General features: G+C 42.3%; 2 protein-coding genes across 3 annotated transcripts; one reads left to right on the forward strand and one right to left on the reverse strand.

Annotated features, from left to right (window-relative positions):
* The first annotated feature begins 969 nt into the window (after positions 1-969).
* ash2l (ash2 like, histone lysine methyltransferase complex subunit) lies at positions 970-13,083 on the forward strand. 2 transcript variants are annotated; one of them, XM_046066969.1, is made up of 17 exons: positions 970-1,058; positions 1,691-1,757; positions 2,381-2,526; positions 2,635-2,723; positions 2,816-2,910; positions 4,674-4,769; positions 5,896-5,991; positions 6,090-6,165; positions 6,357-6,374; positions 9,094-9,193; positions 9,607-9,824; positions 9,936-10,103; positions 12,167-12,360; positions 12,435-12,527; positions 12,612-12,710; positions 12,799-12,858; positions 12,953-13,083. In XM_046066969.1, exons 1-17 carry the CDS (start codon positions 1,000-1,002, stop codon positions 13,058-13,060), a joined length of 1,782 nt encoding a protein of 593 aa, XP_045922925.1. In that variant the 5' UTR covers positions 970-999; the 3' UTR covers positions 13,061-13,083. The 2 variants fall into 2 exon arrangements, with proteins under 2 accessions (XP_045922925.1, XP_045922926.1); XM_046066970.1 differs by lacking the exon at positions 6,357-6,374 and having other exon boundaries at positions 972-1,058.
* Positions 13,084-15,210: 2,127 nt separating this feature from the next.
* Positions 15,211-26,401, reverse strand: grk5 (G protein-coupled receptor kinase 5). The gene is made up of 16 exons (XM_046066975.1): positions 26,350-26,401; positions 25,463-25,552; positions 25,260-25,372; positions 23,684-23,761; positions 23,347-23,444; positions 23,172-23,264; positions 22,937-23,000; positions 22,101-22,241; positions 19,316-19,506; positions 19,202-19,239; positions 18,631-18,720; positions 17,188-17,396; positions 16,972-17,109; positions 15,656-15,793; positions 15,450-15,581; positions 15,211-15,369 (listed from the first exon to the last, which is right to left on the reverse strand). The coding sequence occupies exons 1-16, from the start codon at positions 26,399-26,401 to the stop codon at positions 15,280-15,282; spliced, it is 1,755 nt and encodes a 584-aa protein (XP_045922931.1). The 3' UTR covers positions 15,211-15,279.
* Positions 26,402-26,752: the final 351 nt, after the last annotated feature.

Raw genomic sequence — 26,752 nt, forward strand, 5'->3', positions numbered from 1 at the left:
CAGCTTTAAAATGGGATAGGTATCTGTTAATTTAATGATTTTTTTTTCACCGTTTTAACTCAGAAACCCGCCGATGTTGTTGCTCCGAGTTTAAGACAGGGGCATCTTGATTATTGCAATACCTGCAAGCTGCCTGCCTGCTGTCGTCTTTTTCTGCAGAGAGGAAACATGCCTGCTTGAGAACATACGGTGTTTTTTGCCATTTTGTGGCCGATCCGTTGGAGATATATAGACATGCAAAGGTCGGCTCAAGCCGGATCGATTGATACCCCCCCCCAGCACTGTGGGATGTTCCTGTAAACATGGGAGTGCTTTTGGTGACAGGAATGTTGATGAATACTCCTGTTTTTATCAATATTTCAATGTTTTGTCATTTGGAAATTGGTTTTAATGGACTGAAAAAGTGTTTTAAAGATATCTATCAATAAAAGTCACCATTTTAACAATAAATATTGCCAAAATATGGAAATTTGCCTGGTATATTTGAAAATGTTGTATAACTATTGTATTTTAGTTTATTTTCATCAGATTTACAGTTACAATTGCATTCTAGTTGTATTAGAAGATATTCAGTTGCGTTAAAAGCTTCCTCAGGATGGTTTTGATGGTTTATTGCATCAAAATATAGCTTTTTTTTTTTACCAGGCGAGGATAAAAATGTCAGATTTTTTCTTTATTGCATCTCCATGTAGTCTGTAAAAGTAAAATAAATATATTAATACACAATGGATTCATATTCCGTAGCTTCTGACTTTTCAAAGGAGACCAGAATTATGCATCTAGTTATTCCTGATTCATTTTGGGTTTGTTAATTTAGGCGTTTTTTCTGGAAAAAGGGGTCTGTTTTCATCAGGACATTATTATTGTTGTTGTTGTTGTTGTGAATGCAGTTCACAAGTGAACCTGCGGCGTCGCTGCTGAGCAGAAACACGGCGCAACCCGGAAGTTGATGCTCCAACTGAATCTCGCGATACTTCTTTGTTTTCATTGATTTGAAAGATGGCGTCTGAAGGAGAGCTCGGCGCTGCTGCTACAACCGAACCGGAGACCGGAGACGGGTAAGACTCCTTCATACTGAGTATTTTTTACTGTTGCAGATGTGTCGGCCACGATTGCGATTATCTGTCAGTATATAAACCACATATCCGCTCTTTGTTTTTAAAATGCTGTTAGCATCCTTGCTAGCTGTCGTTAGCGCGCCACAGACTCACCGAGGGAAACGTTAGCTCGCAGGCTAACAGCTTAGCTGCTCTTTGGAAAGAGAAAAGAGCTGAAAGTTTAGTGTCTCACTGGCAAACTAATAAGGTTCAGCGAGCTTTATGAGGACGTGATTTGTCCCTCTGACACTCGCACGTATAAACTCCTCACGCCAGACTCTGTTGTAAAAATGTCAACTTCAGCAAACACAACGTATCTTGATGAGTAGAGACAGTAACGAAGAGGCAGGTGAACAAGAGACGTGAGATATTTGAACGTTTTTAAAAACAAAACCGGTAACTAATGTGCATTGATTTATACAGTTGTTGTTAATGGTTACTGAAAGATGCGTCTTTGTACAAGTAACCGGTTAATGAAGAAAGGCTGGTGTGTTTAGATATTTCGTGTCCAGTTTCTCTGATTTCTGACTGCACAAATCCTTTTATGATTTGAAGCTGGGTAAATATGTGGTGATCTTTCCGTTGCCTTTCAGAGATGCTGCATTTGGTGAACTACCCACCAGCATGGATACTGAATCATCAAACGGCAAAGAGGGGATGGTAACGTTTGTTAAGACATTATTATTATTATTATTAGTATTGATAAGACTTTGTTTGTACTTTGGATGTTTTCTATTAAAGGTCCAGTGTGTAATATATAGGAGCATCGGCAATATAAGATCCATAACTATGTTTTAGGTGATGTATAAAGAGCTTACATAATGAACCGTTATGTTTTTAGTACCTCTACATACACTGCGGGTCCTCTGACATGTTGCGCTGCCGTGTTTCTACAGTAGCCCAAATGGACAAACAGCTCTACAGAGCGTGTTTTGTCACTATGTTGAATAACTATAAAGAAGAAAGAAGAAGTGGTAGTTGTCTGGTTTGTTAGTAGTAAGAAGAAAAGTGAATTTTGGACAAATACAGGACCACACGTATCATTTAGATCAGAGCAGACAGAGCGTGTCGGCCACCGTAGCTTCTCCTGCCCGCTTGGAAACGGAGGGCTGAGCGGTGACTCAGCCGTTGGTTGGTATTCGCAACCCTCAACACTAGATGTCACTGCAACTTACACACTGAACCTTTAACTGTCCGTGTAGCTGACTTGGTTTGCACGCTGTCCACGGCTGCTTTGTTATAATTCACACAAGCTGTTTTGATGAGGTGTCTCTTTCTCGCAGGAAACAGCTGGTGAAGGCTCTGAGGCTGCTGATGCTCTGACTGGATCCGGAGATGAGGAGAGCGGGAGGCAGCTGGGCGACGTGGAGCTGCAGTGTGCCTTGTGTATGAAGTGGTTCACCGCAGACACGTTCGCCATTGACACCGCGTATGTGCATCATTTTGTTTGATGGGCAGTAAAATATCAGCAGTTATGTGACTTCACAGCGCTGAGAGTTTTCATGATACAACCTTTTATCCTTCTCATTCCCTGCAGGACCTGTCTTCCCTTCATGACTAATTATGTGTTTCACTGCAACGTGTGCCATCACAGCGGCAACACATACTTCCTCAGGAAACAAGCAAGTAGGTGACCTGAAAATAACGTAACAGTGGGTTTAAACTTTGATATATTGTGTTCAGTCTTTCACAAACCAGTGTTACGTTTTGTGTTTTAGACTTGAAGGAGATGTGTCTCACAGCCCTGGCAAACCTGACATGGCGGTCCAGAACACAAGACGAGCACCCAAAGACAATGTTCTCCAAAGACAAGGTGCGCAAACTTTTGTTGGTGCTGTTGTGGGCTTTTCAAATAAACTTGACTTGACGTTTGGTGAAGATGATATCACAAACTGAGTCCAGATTTGTCCACCATAAAGAGCAGATTTATGCAGTTCCTACTATTATTAAATTCCTAAATAATCAGTGTGTTCCTACAGAATATTAATTTTGAAAACATCCAATGATACATCCAACAAAGGTTAAAATCAAGGGCAACTGGACTTGGTTGAAGCTACTGGAAGACGTTTCGTCCCTCATCCAAAGGACTTCTTCAGTTCTGACTGACTGGCAGGGAAACTCAGCTATTTAACCTCAGTGGGGTCGTTATCCCGGGTCATCGATACCGCTGGTTCGTTAGTGTTCCTGGTTGCTGTGACGACCGTCGTTACAGTCGTTAAGACTACCTGTGGCCAAGACTGAACGACCATCGTTGGTATCTTCACCTGAGGCCAATAGGTTACGTTTGTTGAGTTTCCTGGGAAGTGATGAGTTTCCAGTATCTTCAACCAAGTCCAGTTGCCCTTGACTTTAACCTTCGTTGGATAACTATGACCTGGATGACTGAGAATCTTCACAGACATCTTGCTATACAATGATACATTTTATTTGTAATGCACTTTCCTTTTAAAACTTTTAAAAGCAACGACAAGGATTTGGGGACATTTCCATAGATGCACTGGTGGGTGAGGAGGGAGACCTTGTATTTATTACTAGCAGAAAGGGGCTGTTATCACAATGAAAAGTTTCACATCTTCTGATATCGATATTTATCACGGTAAGAATCAAATCGTTATTTCTTTTGAGTTTAAAGGCTGATTTTTGTTCCTGAGGGAAAGTTGAAGAAACCTGATGGTTAATTGTGGTTTAAACTCTTCTTTATGGGCAACACTTGAAGCCAAACAGTGGATCACTTCACAAATCTGAGGTAGAACATTCAAAACAATTGTGAAAAAATCTTAGTCAACAAAATATGAGTAAAATTCAGTAAAAGCTTTTTTCAGTCCTTTTTCCTCAAGAAAATAAAGATCAAACATTTATTTAATATTTATTTGAACATTTGTTATAATGTTATTGGAAAAAAATATATATATTGCAACAATTATTGTTGCTGTTTTATTGTCCAGCCTTAGTGTGATGTGGTCGTACTTTCACACACTCATCAGGATCCTGATGACTACAAGCGTCATGTAAATGGAAAAGAACAAAATAAAGAATAAAAAAAATGTGCACCTAAATTTAAGAAATTTGCAACCATGATCTGATGCACTGATGTTTTATTTAAGTCGGTATGAGTTGGAATTTTAAATGAATGTTGCATTACATCCATATGTGCGTCGTAGTTAGGGATGCACCAATCTGATACCGACACACATAGCTGGTTCTCGTTGACAAGGGGGTCGAGGCATCAGCAGTGCGCTGCTAGACCCCAACATTTGCATGCTAGAAGAGCTAACGTTGCATGGAGGTGGCTAAAAACAAGGGCTCAGCAGTTTGGAAGTATTTCTCGCCAGTGTTTTAGCTCTGCAAAATATAACGCAACCAGCTATTTTGTTTTTCTGAGTTAGGAAGCATCTCTGCGTCGGCCGGTACCTTAATCCCAGGTATCTGGACTGAAAAGTCAGATCAGTGAATCTCTAGTTCAACACAACAGCAGTTGTTTGTCTTTATGAAAACAAAACACAACTGGTGGGATTATGAAACTCCTGATGTACCGAAGTTGTTAATACTTTTCACTCTCTTCATGTCTCTCTGCAGGATATCATACCGTTCATTGACAAGTTCTGGGAGTGCATGACAACGCGTCAGAGACCGGGGAAGCTCACCTGGCCCAACAACATAGTGAAGACGATGGTAACGTTGTGGCGCACAGTGGAGAAACACAAAGAGTTTAGAAGGTGCTGCTTTATGTGAAACCCAGTCCGTGTGGAGGCAGCCAGTGTTGTGTGTCACTCTTTCTAGCTAGTTGCCTTCCTGAGTTTAAAGTCCACTTTATGGAGGAAACCCCCACATGGATCAAAACAATATGGCACCAGTAGTTAGAGCCTGACCCATGTGGGATTTCTAAGTCCGATAATGATTTCAGTATTTGAGATATTTAAAATCTGTTTTAACATTGTTTCCCCTTATTTTAAGAAACATGACATAAACAAAGATTGTCCCTAAAATGTTGGTATGTTGAGACCATGACATAATGCAGTATAAACTTTTTGTTATGGTTATAAATAGTACTTTGAACAAAAGTACAACAGAATATATCAAGGTGTCAAATGTCTGAATGAATTAAATTATATGAGTACTACTACTACTTATAAACTTTAAAGTGTACTGGGGGGTCCAGCGAAACAGCAACTATAAAAATGACCCATATAGTACAACTGCTACTAATAATAATAATAACATCTATCATATCTAATGTCATTGCTATGATGATAATGATAAACAGGGCTCTCCTACATAGGCAAATAATTAAATATATATATGTATATATATGTCATGCAGCAGTTATTACCTTACATATAATCTGCCACAATTACTACTTTCTACTATGTCGCATATTCACATCTAGTTTATCCTTTTACCAGCACTGTTAATTCTCTCCAAAGCCACGAGAAACCATTTCCTGACCACCAACTGGCTCTAAAACACGTCGTCTATGTTACAGTGACACAGAGGAAACGCTGCTGTTGAATAAATAACGGTCTACAAGGAGGACCTGCAACTTTGAGATTTCTCACTAACGTTTCACAGTCAAAAGAAGAAGTAACGTTAGAGAACTTTAAGCAGGAAGCCGTGTTAGGTACTTGTACAGCTCGCGTTTATTCACAAGTCCGCGCTGGTTTAATCCTTTCGGACGCGCCAACTGTAACTAGAGACGCGCAGCTCGCAGATATATTTAGAATAAGTCAAAGACTGTAGTTTAATCGCTCATTAACGTTAGCGCTAGTAAATAGTAATAGTACTTTTGTTTATTTTCCAGAGTAAAGAGCGGGATGTTTTCCTGGTGAAGGAACACCCCGACCCTGGCAGTAAAGACCCTGAGGAGGACTACCCCAAATTTGGCCTGTTGGACCAGGTATTCACGCAGCACATAGAGAAGGCTTCTGCCGCAGGAACCGAAGAACGTTTGTGTACATGTGAAGTATAATCTCAGTTGCTGTCGCTCTTCTGTAGGACCTGGGAAACATCGGACCCTCCTATGACACACAGAAACAGACCACTGCTGCTCCCACGGCCGGTGGGCTGAATGGTAAGGATATAACACACAATCTCAGCTGTACATGAAGACGATATACATTTACTTTTAAAAGATTGTTATTTCACATTCTGTATTAGCAAGGGGGGCGGGGGTGTTTGTCTGGCCTGTATAAGCTCCCCAGCGCTGAGAATAAGAGCGTGATAAAAGTGGTGACCATGGCGATTTTGTGCATTGTGTTCCAGGTGGATCTACTTTCTCAGGTGAATATGTGGTATTTTTGGCATCTGGAGCTGATGAGCTGTGTGTTTTTGTGTCTTGTGTAACCCCCTGGATAGAAGTTGGCCCTGATGTTCCAATCTGACTTCAGTCTGCCCCAAACTGATCCTCAATAAGCATCTTGTGGGCAACTTCATCCACGTGCAGTTGTTTCCTCCCTGTCTGCTCTCTGCATCTGTTTGGTGCCCCTCCTCTCCCTCGCCTTTACCCCCTTTGATCAGTGGACATATCTTTGTCATCTCTGGCTTGGCTGCTAACGGGCTCTGAAATCCCTTTAAAAAAAAAAAAAAAAAAAAAAAAAGTGTCCTCTGTGAAATCACAGTCTGTCCTCCGTAACACCACATGTGCGAGAGTAGAGGGCCACTTTTGATTTGCCATCGGCTTTCATCCAGTGCTAATTAGCCTCATCTTGCCTTCCCTGTCCTGTGTCAAACTTCCATTAAAACCTAGTCCCAGTTAGACACCCTCCCTTGTACTGGCCTGGTGTGCCTAGGGAAAAAAATCTAAATGCTATTTTTCTGCCAGAAGTTTAGCTTAAGGTCAATATTCACTGCCGGTCTGTTTTTGACAGAAGCCGCGTCAAGCAGCACAGAGCAGATTTACCGGGCAGGAAGTCAGACACAGAACAGCAGAGAGAATCCGGTCGACTTTCAAAATAAAACACCCTTTGCAGACTCCCGACCGTACGTCAAGAACAAACACAGTAAAAACAGACAAAAAAAGAAACAATTTAACTACGTAGCTACTTAATCATGGCAGAAGCACAAAAATAAAGGACAACTGAACAAATAAGCAAAATCAGACAGACAAAACGCTCTTATTCTGAAATGCTCCCTGTGGCTATGCAACGTTAGTCTGCAGAGAGCTGTTATCTGTAGTTGAAGCACACAGAATGACACATTAACAACATGTAGGCTAAACGCTCCGCTGCTGAAACACTTCAGTGTGAGTTGACGCCAGACAAAACCGCGGCACGGCCGACGCCTGTATTGGTCTGGCCGACGCCGTTATCCCAAGTTTTCGTTTGTTGTTGTAAAATGTACACGCCCTGTGCCCGCTCTGATTGGCGAGTGGGACCGTAACAGGAGACGCATGGTGCTCGTGCTTGAAACGGGCCAGATGAGCTGTATGATTAACCTGCATTTTAATCACCGTATTCTTTCAAATCGCTATTTCGATTCAAAAACGATTAATCGTTCAGGTAAATGTAAATGCTCCGTACTTGTATAGCGCCTTTCTAGTCTTTTCGACCACTCAAAGTGCTTTTACACTACATCTGCATTCACCAGTCACACACATTCATACACTGAGCCTAAGTGCTCAAACGGAAACTAACATTCACACTCACTCATACATTTGGGGTTCAGTATCGAAGGACCCTTCGACACGCAACCAGGGATTGAACCGCCGGCCTTCCGATTAACGGCCAACCAGCTCTACTTCCTGAGCCACAGCCGCCCCAGGTGTAGTAGCTACAGGTTTTGACACACAGAAGTTCTTTGGATGTATAAAACTTTTTAAAGCCCACCAGATCGTTCATTGAAATGAATTAAAGGCCTGTCCCATCGGTAGGCAGCGTGAGTTCAGTGATCGAAGCAAGTAAAAGCCGGGGCTATAGAAAGGTAAACTTTATTGTTCACGTACACATACATGTAGTTAAATCCATTCGCTGCATTTAACCCATCCATCAAGGGAGCAGTGAGCAGCCTCTGTGCAGCGTCCACTGACTGGAGAACCTAACATGTTTTATTAATAAAAGTTTTACGCTATATTAGACGTGAGATGTGCGAAACGTCTCCTGAGACTTCGCTGTGAAGCCTTTTTGTGGTTTTGAAGGATTTAAAAAATCACCAGGAATCCCATTTTGAAATATAAATGTACATGTTGTTAATGACTGAGCCTCCCCATGTGCAGATATACAGTAAGGCAGCCGTGTCAGTAGTTCCTCCTTTAGATCTATAACTGCAGGCCGTCCCAGATGTACGTGGAACAACTTTCTTTTCCACAAGAAAAATATCTGAACTAGCCGACTCGACACTGCAGTTACAGTCCGTTGCTTTTCTTAGAAATGAGAAATTGTGTTTCCGTCTTGGCTGTTGTTCAACCGGCGCTTTGCTTTCTGAGTTACTGGTAAGCGGATACTACCTGTTGTACTGTAAGAGGCTGACGGTGTTTGGAAAAGGCCACGCAAACTAATTTCTGTCTTTTTGTGCCTGCTATTTCCTCGTTGTTTACACCACGCCTAATAACCTGCTTTCACTTTCTGTGTGTGTGTGTGTCTTGGCATTTTTGTTGTGACAGATGATGAAAAGACGGTTTTCAAAGACAGTAAAGTGGAACTGAACTTGTAATAAGTTGCCTAAGAGTCTAAAATGATGGACTGGCTTTTTACATCTAGTCCTCTGTCCTCTCCCTGAATTCACTGTCAGCCTCTGGAGTGCAGGTAGTGCAACAGCTCTTTAATAAATCCCACCCTCTTGAAGGTGGAAGTCAGAGGTGAGAAGATTTTTAAATAATCAGTCTACTACTACTTGCAGAGATGGGGTGGACAAAACATTAGAATCACCTTGTAATTACACAATAAAAACTACAGTTTCCAGAATGACCACCAGATTTAACAAGTGTAAATTGCCTTTGCCACTGACTGTGTGTTCACTTGCGCGCATTTCTTTATGTTATATAATCTGTCCTGTGTTTCTGAAGGTGCTTTGGCCCCTGGTCCAGGAAAAGGAAGAGGGGCCAAACGTAAACAGCAGCAGCAACAGGAGGGCGCTGCTGCAGGAGCCACTAAGAGAACCCGAAGGTATAAAAACCAACAGGGAACACGCACACGCTCTGCTGTGCCTGTCAAAATGGCTGCCGTTAATTTTATTTTATATACAATATCTATTTTATTGACACTTTAAGCAGACAGAGAGAATATCCAACATTAGCAATCGTAGCAAAAGATCATAATCTGGCCTCAGGTTCAACAAAACAAAATTAAACAGGCGTCAGTTTTAACATGAACAAAGAAAGAAAGAAAAGCTGCATAAACAATATAGATTAATTAGATTGTAGCTGCGCCTGATGTTTTCGTTAACTCTCCAGAACAGGAGCAGTTTCATCAGTTGATCTGTCACCTTGGCACACAGAGACAACACTTGTCAGTAGGAACATTTGGTCTTTTATATCAGTGCAGATTCCAAACACACTCCTTTTCCTCCCTCCTCGCAGCGACCCTCTGTTCTCGGCCCAGCGCCTGCCTCCTCACGGTTACCCACTAGAGCACCCCTTTAATAAAGATGGCTACCGTTACATCCTGGCAGAACCAGATCCTCACGCCCCAGACCCGGAGAAGCTGGAACTGGACTGCTGGGCCGGCAAACCCATCCCTGGGGATCTGTACCGGGCCTGTCTGTATGAGAGGGTGCTGCTGGCCTTACACGACAGAGGTGCTCGCAGCTCCAAACACATCTCTAGGAAGAGTGGTTTAACCTTGAAAGGTCAAGTTTGTCTCATGTTTCTGGGATCTGTAAAAAAAAATGTGTGTGTTCATTTCGCAGCGCCCCAGCTGAAGATCTCCGACGACCGTCTGACCGTGACCGGGGAGAAGGGCTACTCCATGGTGCGAGCCTCCCACGGCGTCCGGAAGGGCTCCTGGTACTTTGAGGTTACCGTTGAAGACATGCCTTCAGAGACGGCAGCCAGGCTCGGCTGGTCTCAACCACTCGGTCAGTGGAAGCGCTTCTGCATTTACATAAAAATCAACTTTCATATGAGAAGCTTAGACGAGGCAGCCTCAGTAAGATGAGCAGAGCTGCGATCCGATAAATTATCGACCAATATTGGGCAAATAAAATTTTGGCCGATAAGAACGAGACAATGCTTTAACGTGCGCAGCTGCTGTTGTTGCGCTCATGCTGTCAAAGAGCCACGCAGACGCAGTGCAGGCTGCGACAGCCAAACAAACATGTCGTCAACTAGGGCTGAACGATTAATCGCATTTGTGATTTTCTAATCACAAAGGCTGCGATTATGCTCTGGTACCATGCGGGAGTAAAGCAGTCTGCAGACGAAGCATCAACTTCGCACGTGACGCTGTACCTTGACTTGTTGTTGTCCAAACGGCCTTAAGCTTGACAGAAGCTGACACTACGGAAACTACCGCGGGTAACTTGGTGGTGGGTGAAATCGTCGGGCCATCCGCCGCTTTGACGGACAGGAAAAATGCACAACAGAAAGACACGTGCAGTACGGTAAGCGTATTGTGGCGATCGGCGCCTGCGTCACGCACACAGCCACCAGTCAGCTCAGGAAATATCTGTGAAACGGCGTTTCCTCAAACTGAGTATTTTTTTGTGCTTCCTGGGTTAGGACGAACAGCAAGTGCAATTTCACATCATATTGGGCCATTATTGGAAAAGCTAGAGCAGATAATAAATAACCACCCAAAGATCAGTCTGCTGGAGGAACTACAACCTTTAGATCTGGAGAAAGTAATTTGGTTGGTTTCATTGATTTTTACAGTGATGGCACAGCATGTTTTGGGCATCACCCCTAAAAACCCTGTTAATATGACCTGATACGACTGTTCATGTTTGCCTTTTGGGTCTTCATTTTACAGCTTCTCACATTTATCTGTAGACATTAATATAAAAATAGGCAACATGAGAAACCTCCTCCCTTCTGAGGTGCATTTTATTTGCACATTAAAATCCAAAAAGAAACGTCTCCTCATCAGCTTAAAAGGACGAGTTTGCTTCACTAATTAGCTTCACTAACCTCAGCTCCTCCGGTCACATCAGTCCTTTCTTTTCCAAAACCACTTTTTCAGACTGAAAACTGAAAAATAATTCAGTCTGTACAGGACGGAGCTGCAGGCTGCGTCAGTTTAGTTTGTACCTGATGTTCTCAACATTGGACAAGTAGGCAGTAATAAAATACAGCTTCCAGTTACTTTCTATAAATTGAGCTAATGTTCAGTTACATAGCAGCTGTGTAGCTGCTGTAGACGCTGCTCAGCTCAGTCTGAAGGGGAGATGTTAGCTAACTGCGCGCCGCTTCTGGATGCATATGAACACTGAACTCTTGCAGTACGGCATCAGTCCTTCCTCCTCCTCCTCTCTGCTTCGATTCACTGCAGGTAAGAACGTGCCAAATTTTAAGGCACGTGGCGCCCTAAGCACCAGACCATAGACAGACCGCTTTCAATTGAGCTTGTTGAACACTTGGTTGATTGCCAAGCTAACGTTAGCTGTGCTTATATAACAGAGGGGATGAGAGACTGTGGACGGAGCAGATTTTATTCTTATTCATCGCGTTTCAAGCTAAATCAGATTTGATTTAAATGACTTGACTTGTCTCACGAAAAACACTGCAGACGCCAGACGGGGTGTCCTGAACAAACCCGCCATTTTTAGATAGTTTAGCCGGAGATTGTGACACAGTAACTGTAACAAGGCTCTCTGTACTTTATTATTATTATTATTATTATTATTATTATGATGGATGCCTGCAAAACCACGCCGTTGTCAAATGAGGAGGTGCGGACGCTCCTGTTTGGTTGCCGTGTGTCGCGAGGACGATTATGTCATGGCAGTTTTGTGCTGTGGCGACGGCTGCAGTGGAAAACAGACGGCACTAAAAGCGAGTTGAGGCGAGCTGAGCTGGTACCAGCAATGAGATGGAGCCAGCAGATGCTCCTGAGAACGACACACTAGGTATTTATTCTAAAGGTCTGTCTGCACGGTGACTTCTTGATATGTTGAAACACTTTCCTCTCTTCGTATCCCAGGCAACCTGCAGGCCCCTCTGGGTTACGACAAGTTCAGCTACTCGTGGCGCAGCAAGAAGGGCACGCGGTTCCACCAGTCGATAGGAAAGCATTATTCCTCAGGCTACGGTCAGGGAGACACGCTGGGCTTCTTCATAGAGCTGCCTGACGCCACAGAGACCGCCAAGGCTCTGCCTGATACGTACAAGGACAAGGTAACGCCTGCGGCACGCTGACAACCACGCTGTCGTTATCCCGGCGTCCTTTCTTAAATCTGATGTCTCTTCAGGCGCTGATTAAGTTCAAGAGCTACCTGTACTTTGAGGAGAAGGACTACGTAGACAAAGCAGAGAAGAGCCTGAAGTCGACGAGCCCCAGCAGGGTGAGGAAACGTCTCCCCGTCAAATCCAGTTAGAAAAGCTGTCGGGCAGTTTGCTTCTGTTAACTCGTGGATCCTGTTTTTCAGATGATATTCTATAAAAACGGAGTGAACCAAGGTGTTGCCTTTGAAAACCTGTTTGAAGGCATGTACTTCCCTGCCATCTCACTCTACAAGAGCTGCACGGTGAGTACACCTGCTGTGTTTCTTCTGCCGTCTCATTTCATTTCGTTATGTTCGCTCAACTGAACTCTATTTTTTATTTTTTTTCCAGGTGTCGGTCAATTTTGGTCCACATTTCAAACACCCTCCAAAGGACGTGAAGTACCAGCCGGTAAAGACTCGCGTCCTTCCTCAGATTACAAACCTCACACTAACCACGCCTGAGCTTTGATCAATCTGCTGTGGTTGTTTTTGTTCCGTCTCAGATGAGCGACATGGGCTGGGGAGCTGTGATCGAACACACGCTGGCTGACATGCTGTACCACGTGGAGACGGACGTGGACGGACGCCGCAGCCCTCCGTGGGAAGGATGAAGGCAGCTTAACCCCCCCCCCCCCAAAAAAAATCAAAACATTGTTCCAACATTGCTCCACCTTCAGTGGTAAAATGAAAGCACCGCACGCTGCAGGAAGTTGAAACTGAATACATGAGCTGTGAAAATGGTTCCACCAAGCTAATAATGGATGGCTGCATATCATCATTTATTAGCGTGTCATCAGCTGACATGCCACACTGAACATTTGGCAACTAAATCAACTTGTTTTCGGTGCTCTGATTTAAAATATGTGTATTTTGAAGTTAACGTGTAGAGAAATCTCTCACTGGGTGCCATGTTGGACCTCTGATGTTCTGCAACACTTCACATCACTCAGTCACTCAGTAGACGAGAGTAGATTCAGTCTTTTTTGCAAATTTTTATTTGTCTTAAATTGTGTGTCTGTTTTTTTTTTTTACTCTGCGTTAAATAAAATAAAAATGCAACATGAAAAGCTGAACTCTTAATTAATTGAATCATTCAACAAGCTTTCAAACAAAGAATTGTGCGTCTGACATTAAACTTTGTGGTTCCCGACCTTGAGGAGGAACTAGTGTATTGCGCACTTGTAATTCAAATGTACTGCTATATACACAAAGTATAATAACATGTGGTTTGCAAACACTTTAAAGAAATCAGGTGCTTTTTACCAGCAGTGTTCCCTTTACACAGCAGCAACAAAATATTTCTTGTAAATCTCAACTTAAACATTAATGTAACAACACTAGTTTAAACCTGTTGATTATTTTGTTGCAGGAAGACGACGGTGGAAATTACTGAGAGGAGTTTGTTGTGTACGACACCAACAAATCCCTCTCCTCCTTGTTTCCACCGCCGTCTTCCTGCAAAAACTCGCCTCTCGAGATTTCAGAGCGAGATCTGTCATTGAGCGAGACTTCAGTTTCCTGTTAAAACCACCCAGTCCCTGGCAGGGATCCTTTCCATGATGTTGTCAGACACCTGGTGCAACAGTCTGAGCCTGTCAGTGGCAATAAGAAACACTTTGTATGGACGCCATTTTGACTGAAGAAATACGTTGCAGCCACTGTAGCCGGTTTAACTACCGGTGTTCTGACAATATCTGCTGCCTTCGTGCAAATCAACAGCCGTCTATCGAGTCGAAAAATGCTACCTTATGTGTTCCCTTCTTCAATCCCATAAAGTTATAACTCTCACAGTATTATGACATCTTCTGTTTTTTGATTATAACATTTAGCATAAATAGCATCATGTAGCGTAAATCGAAACAACACCAGCTGAAGGATCTACTGCACGGTTCCAAAACTTTATGTACCTACTAGCAAAGTCCTTACAGGCAAGTCCCGCCACCCTGCAGCCATCTCGGTGACGCCTCCGGGCATTTATTTTGGATTAACAATATCCGACCCCCTAGAATCAGCAGTAAAATCTGTCTTTAAGAAAAACGAAATAAGGTTTAAAAAGCGTTTTTATATACAGTCTATGGTTTTTCCCCACCGATTATAGATATAGACCTTTACATCAGTGGAACCACACGGCTTAATGTTTCCCGCCTCGGCTGTTAAAGCAGATTGGCTTTCTAGCGGGAAAGGCGGGATAACCAGCGTTTTGGCGTTTAAGTGGTGTGTCTCTTCTTAAACGTCTCTGCCACTACTCACTTAGACCCAAACATATGTAAAAAATAAAATAACAAAAGGGCCCAGGTTTAAAGTTGTCGAAATGATCCTATAAGTGAGGGGTGAAATACTCATTGTTGTTTGTGATGTCATTCATTATAATAATAATTCGTTATAGAAAAGGCAGCACATAAAAATAATTTCAGTTTCAAAGAGCAAGTGGCTCCATCCTCGTCTCCTGCCCAGGTTTAAAAATACCCTAAATGATCCTTTTAATAGATTCATCGTTCTATAAAATAATGAGAAAAACGTGACAGTGACGTGTTATCATACAAGAAAATCTGGAAATATTCACATACAGAACAAGAAGGGAAAGTGGAACCAGTACATTTCTATAAGAAAAAAATCAAAACTTTGTGAACACAGTGAAATTAGCTTTGAAGTAGCTTCACGCGGCATGCTGCTTGTATCAAAATTCAAGTACTTAACAGAACTACAGATGTAATTTGTTTTTAAGAAGAAGCAAGTGCTGATATAAGAGAAACGAATGCTATGCTGGGATTCACAGAGATTCACTTCGTACGTTAGTGTCTTTAAAGCAGTCTCTGTGCTGCGGCAGTCCTCAGAGGCTGGAGCTGACGAGTCCAGACGTCATGTAGCTCTCGTGGGACACCAAGTTCTGTCTGCTTTCGTCTGACGACTCCGGATGCTGCTATTGGAGGAAAGACAGAAATATTCAGCCGCCACAAAACCACACACACACTTTGAGAAACAGCGTGTCCGCGTTCTTACGTTTCTGCGGAAGAGGCGGTGCAGCAGGCCGCGTTTGGGGTTCTCGGGCGCCTGGGACCACTCGAGGTCCGGAGATCGAGATCCCGCAGGGCCAAAAATATTCAGCTCCTGGAAACATCCTGTCTCTATCACCTGCAGGGGGGAGGAGGAGGTTTGTAGTCTCTGTGTGGACAGACGCTTCGACGCTACCATGAAGTTGAACGTACCTCGTTTTGCCAGGTTATAGGGACGCTGCCTGTGTTGAACTTGGAGTAGAAGTAGTTGTCTTCGTGGTTCAGAATGACTCCCTTCACTGTAGAAAACTCGTCAATGTCCTGCACGTCGCTGCAGTACACCTGTCTGGGCTGCAGGAGTAAAAACACAACATGCAATGAGCACAGACAGGCTTTCAGTTTTCCTACCTTCTTATTTATTTAATTTAAATATATATGTTTACTTCATGTTTTAGAGCCGTAGTCACTTTTCATTTTAAGAAATCACAAAAAGGCAACTGTATATAAGCCATAAAATCTACAGTTTGTTTGTTTGTTTTATTTAAAGAGGTCATGTTATGCTTTTTGGCTTTTCCCATTCCTCTATTGTGTTAAATCTTTTTTTGTGCATGTAATAGGTTTGCAAAGTAAAAACAGCTGGATTTACTTCCATAAACTATCTGCATCACTATGTAACACGCATCATAACGCTCGCCTGGCGGCTACTGTGGCACGCCCTCAAAAACACTGGTGGAGAAACACACTGAGCTGCAGCACACACAGTGACAAGACGTCCGCTCGCTGCCTCCCCTCACCCCCACCCTCCCTACTGAACGCTAAAGACCCTCCAGGCGTACGTATGAAAGATAGAAAGCTATATAGCTCTATATACTCTGCTTCTGATTGGCTAGTAGTCCTTACCTAGGTACTGCACATGTGAATAGAAGTCAGACGCTTCACTCGGTAGCTAAGATGGAGCGTTTAACACACAGGGTGAAAAGAGGTGCTGCAGCAATATGCAGTATGACAAAAATATGGTGTTTTTAAAAAAAAATTTTTAACAGTGTAAACCTATTTTTGTACAACCCCTAAATAAAATTATAAACCTTAAAAGGAGCATAATATGACCTCATTAAATTCACTTTTAATAAGTTATTAATAACAGCACACGTGTTCAGACTATCTGGAGGGGAATTCCTGTAGAATTAAAATGCTAAAAATAGCAGGAGGATATATACTAGTTAAATTGACATATCATTAATCATTAATAAAGCCATTAGTTATATTTGTAAAGCTTATTTCTATGGAGGATAATTCCCTACTATTTCCCCAGGGCATTTCCTGAAAAGAACGATGACTAAGGTTGTTTGTGAGTTCACAGCAGGTCAGCTGAACATGCAAATGTGAAATTAATCTACAGGCGAGCAAAGAATTAAATGTAAATGAAGAATAAGGTTTGTGGTTTAAACGGAGTCACTGCTACTGTCAGACTGTGTAACAGGCATGTGCGGAGATGTTATGTGTGTCTAAACCATCATTAGAGTACTTGCATCAGGTTTAAATGGGGGCTTGACGAGTCCTGCCTCCAGCATCCTGAAGTTGATTAGCTGGAAGAAAGGGTGCGACTTTACTTCCCTCCCCCCTGAGCTCTGGCAACCCAACCTCTGGTTCGGGTCCTTGGTCAACAGCTGCAACACAGGAAAGAGAACCTGTTCATTTCCTGAACTTGAATGTTTGAAGAAAGATGTCTGTTGAGCAGAACTTACCAAGGAACAGAGGTCTTTCACCTCCGTGCTGAACTTGTCACCGTATTCCTCCTGTTCAGTCTGAATCCTTCGCTCCATCTCCATGGGTTTAGGATGCTCTCCTCGGGTCCTGAACGGGGGCTGCCCTGCAGTCATCTCATAGATCAGACAGCCGAGGCCCCACCAGTCGACGCTCACCCCGTAAGGCCTGTGGTTGATCACCTCGGGAGCTGAAATGAGGATGCAGGTCAGTACGCTGTCAGCAGCCAGCAGCAGCGTGTGATTGACCAATTGGTCATCATCAGTTAATCCTCCAGTGAAATAATGAACAAAACTCATTTAATTGTTAATTTTATATCTGAAAATGTCTGTTTTGATGAGGTAAACATTGTTTTTAACTTTGGCAGTTTGCTGCTTACTTTTGTATCGTTTAAGGTTTTTCACCGGACTTGAACTGTATTTCAATACAAACTAGAAACATTGGGGTGTTTTTTGACCAGTAGTGTTTATCTGTGATGGTGCTGACAGCATTATTTACACAGCAGATATCCAAGAAAAGACTTATTTAGATTTCTGTAAAATGTTTTTCAGACGAGGTTTGTAAACTTCAGTCTCTTTCCCACCTTCTACTGCTGCTCTACAAAAGCCTCCAAAATAATTGGTCTCCCCACCCCCAACCTCTCTGATCTCAATAGGAAAGCCATTATACGGAAAGCACACATAATATCCCACGACATCAGTCATCCTCTCAGCATTTTTTTCACTCTGCTACCATCGGGACGTCGATATAGATCCCTGGCCTGGAAACAGGCTCGCTATAGCAGGAGTTTTGTCCGGTCTCCATAACTCTACTCAACAAGAGTACTTGCTAAGTAAAAGGTATGTTTGGGTTTGAGAGTCAATTTGTGTATAAAATGTACAGCATGTTGTTATGTATGTTCATGTACGTATAGATGGTGGAAACAAATGTCCTGGAAAGGACAATAAAGAATCTAATCTAGTCTAACAGCGCGGCCGACCTCTGACTCTGATGATAACAAACTGTACTTCTTTGTCTGTTAAAGACTTTTTGGCGAACAAAGTAATTATACTATATTTATATAAATAGCGCATATACCAAACAATGAATTATTTCGTAATTTGGTGTAGTAACAATTTTTTATGGTCATTTCTGTATTTTCTGTAACAAATATTTCTAGAAAAAAAGTGTTACACATTATTTCTGCACATACAGCAGCAGGTTAAAGGTTAAACCTGCAGGCCACAGATAAACCTTCTGATATTGGTTTCCTGAGACCTTTAGATTTATTACATTAAGATCAAGAACAGATTTAGGAATTTTCTCTCTGGAGTTGTTTGGTTTTTGCTGAGATAAAGGCCAACACACTCTTTGTGCTCTGTACTCTTCTGGAGTACTCTGTAGTTTGTCTGGACATCAGTAATGTGAGCTACATACATACATACCCATATATCCCAGCGTGCCCACCATGCCTCGCGCCAGTTTCCCTTCAGACAGACTCACAGCCAGGCCAAGGTCAGAGATGCGGATGTGTCCTTCAGGGAACAAATACAAAAAAATCCACTGAACAGGTTTGAGCTATGACGCACTTTCCCTTTCGCCCAATCAGTTCCTACTTCCCTGCCCTCTTAGTAGACAGCTCTTGAAACACTGTATGCAATAACTAATATTGAGTCATCGTTAAGGCTTGTAAACCTAAGGTGGCTCCAGGTCTTCAAACGCGCTGCCAAGAATGAATGAACAGTTGCAGAGTTTTCTTAAAATAGACCACGCCACACCTGTTTTTCACAGGCTTTTCACTTCCTCCACCTGCCTTTGTTTGTACCCATGTCAACAAAAACAGGTTGAAGTATCTCAAGAATGCATCTGATAAGCGGAGCGATTTGCTGACAGAACTATTATCTGTTGTCATTTTAATCACTCAGACAAATTTTCCGAGCTAAAAATAACCACAAACATATCATCAGAGCTATTTATGTCTCAATATTTACAGAAACAAACTCTGGCTGTACATACCATTGTCATCCAAGAGAATGTTTTCTGGTTTCATATCCCTGGAAGATCAAACACAGCAGTCGATTCATACGTCCAGGACAGAAGAGAGGTGACTCAATATGGAAATTCTCTTACCTATATATTATTGACTTTTGGTGGAGGTGCATTAAACCACAGCAGACCTCTGCAGCGTAGAACCTCACTCTGTCTTTGTCCAGGCCGGGCACGCCGATGTTATAAATATGAAACTTCAAGTCCCCACCGCTCATCATGGTCAAAACCATACACAGGGAGTGTTTGGTCTCGTAAGCATACGCCAGGTTCACCTAAATGCAGAACAAGAGTGCATGTGAAGTGTGGATCAGTTAAAGAATTGTACAGTCGTAGGAAAAAGTATTTGAACACTTTGGAATTTCCAGGATTTCTGCATGAATTGGTCATAAAATGTGATCTGATCTTCATCTAAGTCACAACAACAGACAAACACAGTCTGCTTAAACTAATACCATGCAAAAAGTGGAAAAAGTAGGTGAACCCTTGGATTTTATTACTGGTTGAACCTCTTTTGGCAGCAATAACCTCAGCCAAGCATTTCCAGTAGTGGCAGATCAGACCTAAACAACAGGAATTTTGGATCGTTGTTCTTTACAAAACTGTTTCAGTTAGGAATATTTTTGGGATGTCTGGTGTGAATCGCTCTCTTGAGGTCATGCCACGGCATCTCAGTCGAGTTTAGGCCAGGACTCTGACTGGGCCACTCCAGAAGGTGTATTTTCTTCTGCTGAAGCCATTCGGTTGTTGATGTACTTCTGTGCTTTGGGTTGTTGTCCTGTTGCATCACCCATCTCCTATTGAGCTTCAACTGGCGCAAAATGTCTTCATAAATTTTGGAATTAATTTTTTTGTCAATGAGCAACCTTTCCAGGCCCTGAAGCAGCGAAGCAGCCCCAAACCATGATGTCCCCTCCACCATACAGTTGGGATGAGGTTCTAATGTTGATATGCTGTGCCTTTTTTTTCCTCCACACATAGGATTGTGTGTTCCTTCAAACAACTCAAATTTGGTTTCATCTGTCCAGAGAATATTTTGCCAGTAGGGCTGTGGAACTTCCAGCCGCTCTTTTGCAAACTTACAGCAATGTTTCTTTGGACAGCAGTGGCTTCCTCTGTGGTGTCCTCCCATGAACTCTATTCTTGTTCAGTGTTTGTTTAGAGTCATCAACAGAGATGTTAGCATGTTCCAGAGCATCTTTAAGTCTTCAGCTGACACTCTAGGATTCTTCTTAAACTCATTGAGCATTCTGCGCTGTGCTCGTGCAGGACGGCCACTCCTAGGGAGAGCAGCAACAGTGCTGATCTTTCTCCATTTATAGACAATTTGTATTACCATGGACTGATGAGCATCAAGGCTTTTAGAGATACTTGTGGTACCCTTTCCAGCTTTATACGAGTCAGCAATTCTTAATCTTAGGTCTTGGGAGAGCTCTTTTGTTCAAGAGATGGTTACTTTGGGGCGGCTGTGGCTCAGGAGGTAGAGCGGGTTGGCCGTTAATCGGAAGGTCCCCTGGTTGCGTGTCGAAGTGTCCTTGGGCAAGATACTGAACCCCGATTTGCCCCTGGCGGCTATTCCGCCAGTGTATGAATGAGTGTGAATGTTAGTTTCCGTTTGAGCACTTAGGCTCAGTGTATGAATGCAGAACGCTTTGAGTGGTCGAAAAGACTAGAAAGGCGCTATACAAGTACGGAGCATTTACTTCGTTAGAATAGCAAAATTAAAACTGGGGCCTGTACCAAGAAGCAAGTTCAACATACCTATGGATGTGTTTTACTTTATCAATCACAATTGGGATCGGGATAAGGTGTCACACGAAGATGGTTAACAACTCGGTAAGTCAAAACAGGGTTTTCCAATCCAGCCGTGAGCACGTTCACAAAAAAAAGAGGTAGCGATCTACCTCGGTAATAAGTGAACCACCTTTGTGGTACCAAAAACCCAGGGTTAACCCTTTAGTTATCTGGAAAAGCTCAAATCCTGCTTCACGGTACAGGCCCCAGGTGTGTGTTTTTTATAGGGCAGGGCAGCTCTTAACCAACACCTCCAATCTCGTCTCAGTGATTGGACTCCAGGCTCGCTGACTGCACTGTAGATGTTTACACGGTGTGTTCAATAAAAACATATAATTGTTTGTGTCACAGTTGGTGCTGTGACACTTGGGGGTTTTCCTTTTTTCCCTGTGGTGTTCTGTGGGTGTGTCTAACACTTGGCAGGAAGCGGATCGCCTGGTGAAGTTGCACACCTGCTGGCAATCCTCATCAGCTGCCGGCCTTAAGATGTGGGGCTTCCTGACACTCGTCGCCTGATTATTCCTAACCTGTTCGGGATACCCTCATCAAGTGTGTCTTTTGTGTTGCACAGAGGATTTTTGGGATCTCTGGCTGCCCCTGCTCACTCTAGCCTTTTTCAAACAGTTCTACAAGTTGCTCCATTCCTTGTGAATAAACTCTTGACTTGAACTTGCCTCGGCTCGAGTGTTCTGTGTCTGCACCCCGGTCCACAGTCATACTACATACAACAGTTTGTGTGGTATTACCTTAAGCAGACTGTGTTTGTCTATTGTTGTGACTTAGATAAAGATCAGATCACATTTTATGACCAATTCTATTTAAAAATCCAGGTTATTCCAAAGGGTTAACGTAGTTTTTCCTGCGACTGTATGTGGTATAAGGCAAGCAGTATTGTGTACTTTGGTTTAATGTCACCAAATCTCAACATGCGTTGTTAGGTTTAGGTTAAAAAGGTTTTTGTTTGCACAGAAAGATTTTAACTGTGGTAATCTCACCACAAATCAAACCGAAAAGGCATAACTCTGGTAATCTCATCACAAATCAAACCGAAAGGGCATAACTCTGGTAATCTCACCACAAATCGACTGTCCAGCGCCTCCAGTATCTGTTTCTCATTGAGAGCCATGCCTTCTCCTTTCCTCTTCTTCACATGAGTCTTCTCCAGCTTTTTGCAGGCGTACAACATTCCTGTGGCTCGCACCTGACAAGCCCACACCTGGAAAGATAACACAAAATAGTGAAAGCCACAAATTGTCTTTAGGATTGTTATTATTTCAAAAATGAAATCCTGTGTGTGGAAATAACAGTATTGTAATTCCAAAAAGTCAGAGGACAGAATAAATCAGAATTGTATAAATCATAGTCCTTAAATGGGTCAAAAACACTGGAACGCTGGATCATACTTTTCCCGTAATGCAACTACATAGCATCTTATAGTGGACCCTTCCTGATTGGTGTTCACACTCCAGCTTGTAACACACGTCACAAACCTGTTCACCCCGACCTGAGATACCAAAGTGCTCAGAGTGTTTGACAACATTGTGGAAATGATCCCTACAGAGATAAGCCCTTTTGTTCAATCAGAAACAGTCAGTATATCGCTCTCCTCAAAGCCACCAGACTCCATTGATAAAAACTGTAATTTTACCTCTCTGGTCTACCGCTGCCTCCATCAGTTAGTTTGTGTAATTGTGTGACTTTAGTGTATTTAACAAAGACCAGCGACTCCTGTGTTCTGAAAAGTAGGCCGAAATCTCAAAACCTGGACAAATAAAGCCAAATCTTTCAGAATATTTAGAGACCACTAGAGGGAGATGAGAATATATGTATTTTTTTAAAATGTGGGCTCTCACACACACAGCTTTGGCTGCAAACTATTTAGTCATTGAGAAAGTGTGACTGCAGTCTTACCTCTCCAAACCCTCCTTTCCCCAGTAGTCTGTACTGTCTAAACGTCTGCTTGGTGATGGGCTGCCTTGAAGAGAAAGACAAGTTGTTTTCATTCTGAACTGAAAATACAAAACTAAATGTGGCACGGAGTCAAGAGTGGTTGTAGCAGAGCATGTCGGGTAATGCAAGCAGATAAACCAGCTACGCAACCAACCACTGAGCTGTCATTGTGTTTAGTTTGTACACACATACTGACCTCTCCAACATCTTCCACTGTAGCAGACGGTCAAAAAACATGCTCTCCTGGTACTGCATGAAGGGCTCTCCACTGAGGTATTTATGTAGGTCTCTAATGCAGGAAAAAGAGAGGTTAGGCTTTATTCCCTTTAAACATGTGCACATATAGCCAGAAGGAGCATGTGAGGACTTACTCCATGCACTCATGAAAGACATCGCTGCAGGGATCCAGCTCCAGATTCTGGATGCAGCTCTGTTTGTGTCTCAGCACGATGGGCACGCACTGACTGGACTGAGGAAACATGGATGAGGACGTTTAAACCGAGGCTGGTTTTTGTAAAACAAACTAAAGTACTTACTGTGGCTGTTAGCAGCCGTTAAACTCTAGATGGGTTTCTGGGTGGACGTAAAACTAATTTAAGAATATTTGTTGTAAAATAAAATATGGAGTTTTAGTTCTTTGAAGTACAAATATGTAACAAAAAGATACATAAATATTTGTAAGTAGTATGGATGTGTGTGTTTTCAGACCTGACTCATGAGGAATCTCTGAACGATGCTGATGCCGAAAACTCTCCTCTCCTCGTCTGACTTTGTCTCAAACATGTCCTGCAGGAGACATCATATGAATATACAGGTGAGTTCTTCAAAGCGTTTAAACAGTAAGAGGCATCAGTCCCCATCTTCAGCTCTGAGATATTCTAAATACGTTAAAACGGACTAAACAACAATGTGAACAGGAGCTACAGATGGACTTTAGGGAAGAAATGTGGGGAATTAAATCATCTCAGGGACTCAAACTTACAATCATCTACAACCTTTTTGGAGAGGATTGCAAACCATACACATGTATTTTGGACGTTACGTGAAATATTCAAATTACTCAATCAAGTATTTTGTTCCAGTCTCCCTAGAGAGCCATTATTGATCAGGAAATAGGAAAAAAAATATTGTCTGTACTGCAGCCTCACTGAACTGGATCTGGGGGGGACCCTCCATCTCATGCCAGGTGTCTATGTCTCAATGGGAATAAATATTTTTATGTTGTAATTTACAGAGAGATGGTCAACTTGCTAGAAGGCACTGGATGAAGAGAGACTCTAGATTGGCTCCAAACTAACTATACAATCTTAAAACTCTGCACACTGGAATGAGGGGTGGTGGGAAGGAAATGGCTGGTGGACGGGAAGTATATTACCGGGAATACGATTTTTGCAGCGATCACATTGGGTGTACTGAGACATCATATATTTTACTTAACTTACAAAGCCACACAAACGGCGCCCATCATGTCTTTTTAGGGCATTACCTCTACATCCAAACTGTGGTCAACTTCATTGGGCGATTAGACCAAAAATATTCTCACGATAAAAACATTTCACATCATTCGATATCGATAATTATCAGGATAAATGTCAAATCATTATTTCTTTCAAGTTTAAAGGCAGATTTTTGCTCCTGAGTGAAAATGTGGTTAAACTTTCCTACACTGGCTGCCAAACAGTGGATCACTTCACAAGAACATTCAAAACTATTGTGACTAAATGTTTTTCAACAAATATGATAAGTAAATGTTTTTTCAGTCCCTGTTCCTCAATTTTAATTTAATATAAAAATTAAGTGCTAATTTGTTTGTGATTCAAATTAATTAAACCAAACATTTATTGACGGTAAATTGAACATTTATGATATTGTTATTGAGGAAAATTATATTGCGATAATTATCATTATTGTTTTATTGCCCAGCCGGTTAACAGATTAACGCGCGCCACAGACTTCTGCTGTCCTTACCTCAGATTTGTTCCTGAATATGTTTTTTAAATTAATTAAGACGCTGAAAAATGTAGAGTTTTGTAATTCTTGAACATGCTAACCCTTTGAAATCTCAGTAAGTGTATTGTGTTGTGTAATTTCTGGACTTTATTCACTCACATTTGATGCACTGAAGTGTTTGTTTTACGGTACCACAACTTACCCAACCTGACACAGTTCATATCAGCATGCATTTGTCTAAAATGGATCTTTCTGAGCTTTAACTTGCTCTGTATTTCTTACAGTTGAAATCCTATAAATGATATTTATGTAAGCCCCCAAAGCTTTAACGTACCAAAGCGTCCTGGAGGGAAATGTAGTTCTGCAGATCAGGCCGACTCCGACAGAAGAGCTGAAACAGTTTCTTGCCAATAGGCTGCTTCACACACAGACTATAGTAGTCTCGCTCTGACGGAGAAACGTAAAACAAAACATGATGTGAAATCACACAACAAACCCTGACATGCAGTGACTTATGAAACACGCTCGTGCACACACCTATATTCATGGCCATTTCCATGCACTGATTAATGTGAGGAAAGCGAAGCATCTCTTTCCACTTCCAGCTTCTGCCTTTACCCCCTCCACCTGCAGAAGCACAGGACAGAGAAAATCGAATCTGTTTTAGGTGCAGATTGTGATTATAGATATGTCAGCAGTGTCATCATAAACATGCGCGAGTACCTGCATACCTAGCCCGTCAGGTTTCACACAATGGTATGCTTCACTACAGTGAATGAGCTATTTATAGCTGTGGGAGCAGGTAAGCAAAGCCAGTGGGACCACATTACTCTGCAGCTCAATTTCTAACTAATGGCTCGGCCGTCGCTTCAAAAGTAAAGCTCAGTTTTCCTACAACCCATTTGTTTCACAACAGAATTTCATATTTCAGATTATGTTTCTGATGTTTTTGTTCAAAGTCTTTCACTGTGGGTGAACTATGAGTAAATCTAGAAATGTCCAAACTAATTAAAAGCAAATAAATGTTGTGGAAACTTGAAACCAGCACTGGCAGGGATTAATAAAACAGGGGTGAAAGTCTGAGCAGCCCAGGAGTCATGACTGCAAATGACTGATCTGTGTTTCATCATTCCTCATCGTTGTTGTTTAGGGAAGTCGCCGCCCTCAAATCACCGAACCAAAACATGACCGGAGAAACATTTTGCACCTGAGATCCTGACAAAGATTATGCCATGAAGTGTAGAAACAAAACCTTCTAATTAAAGTCTAAAAAACTCTTACAATTAGCATCTAGTTGCTGGTCTAAATGTGAACATTTAAATGATCCTATTACATGTCTTATTCTCACTGTAAATACTTTCAGAAAAATAAGTTTAGATGTTTGGACATAAATTCTGTAGGACAATATGAAAAAGGTCTCTTACCTTCTCTGGCTTTAATAAGAGCACTATTTGCCACCATGCTTTCAATCTCCATGTTGAAATGTGTGTTAGTTCTAAAAGCTGTCCCTGTCTATTTGTCCAAAGCTGCAGTACATCCAGTGTTCATGCACTGACTGTAATAAAGTAGGATCTCATCACCAAATTGTAGTAAAAGCCAACAGTCCAGTTGGTTGAGTTGAGCTAGTGAGGTATGCCCGTCTAACCTGCAGTCCCTGTGCTCTGCTAGTGGATGGAGATGCAGGTGTTTGCACTTTTTGAACTCTAGTCCAACCACAGGACACTCCCTCGTCACAGAGGCGGGACAGACGCTGCAGCGCTGTCATCATCAGAGACTCAGGGGGAGGATGTAAAAGACCTTCAGGTCTACACAGAAAAAACATCACTC

This window comes from Micropterus dolomieu, linkage group LG13, assembly GCF_021292245.1.
Source record: "Micropterus dolomieu isolate WLL.071019.BEF.003 ecotype Adirondacks linkage group LG13, ASM2129224v1, whole genome shotgun sequence".
Classification (NCBI taxonomy): Eukaryota; Metazoa; Chordata; class Actinopteri; order Centrarchiformes; family Centrarchidae; genus Micropterus; species Micropterus dolomieu.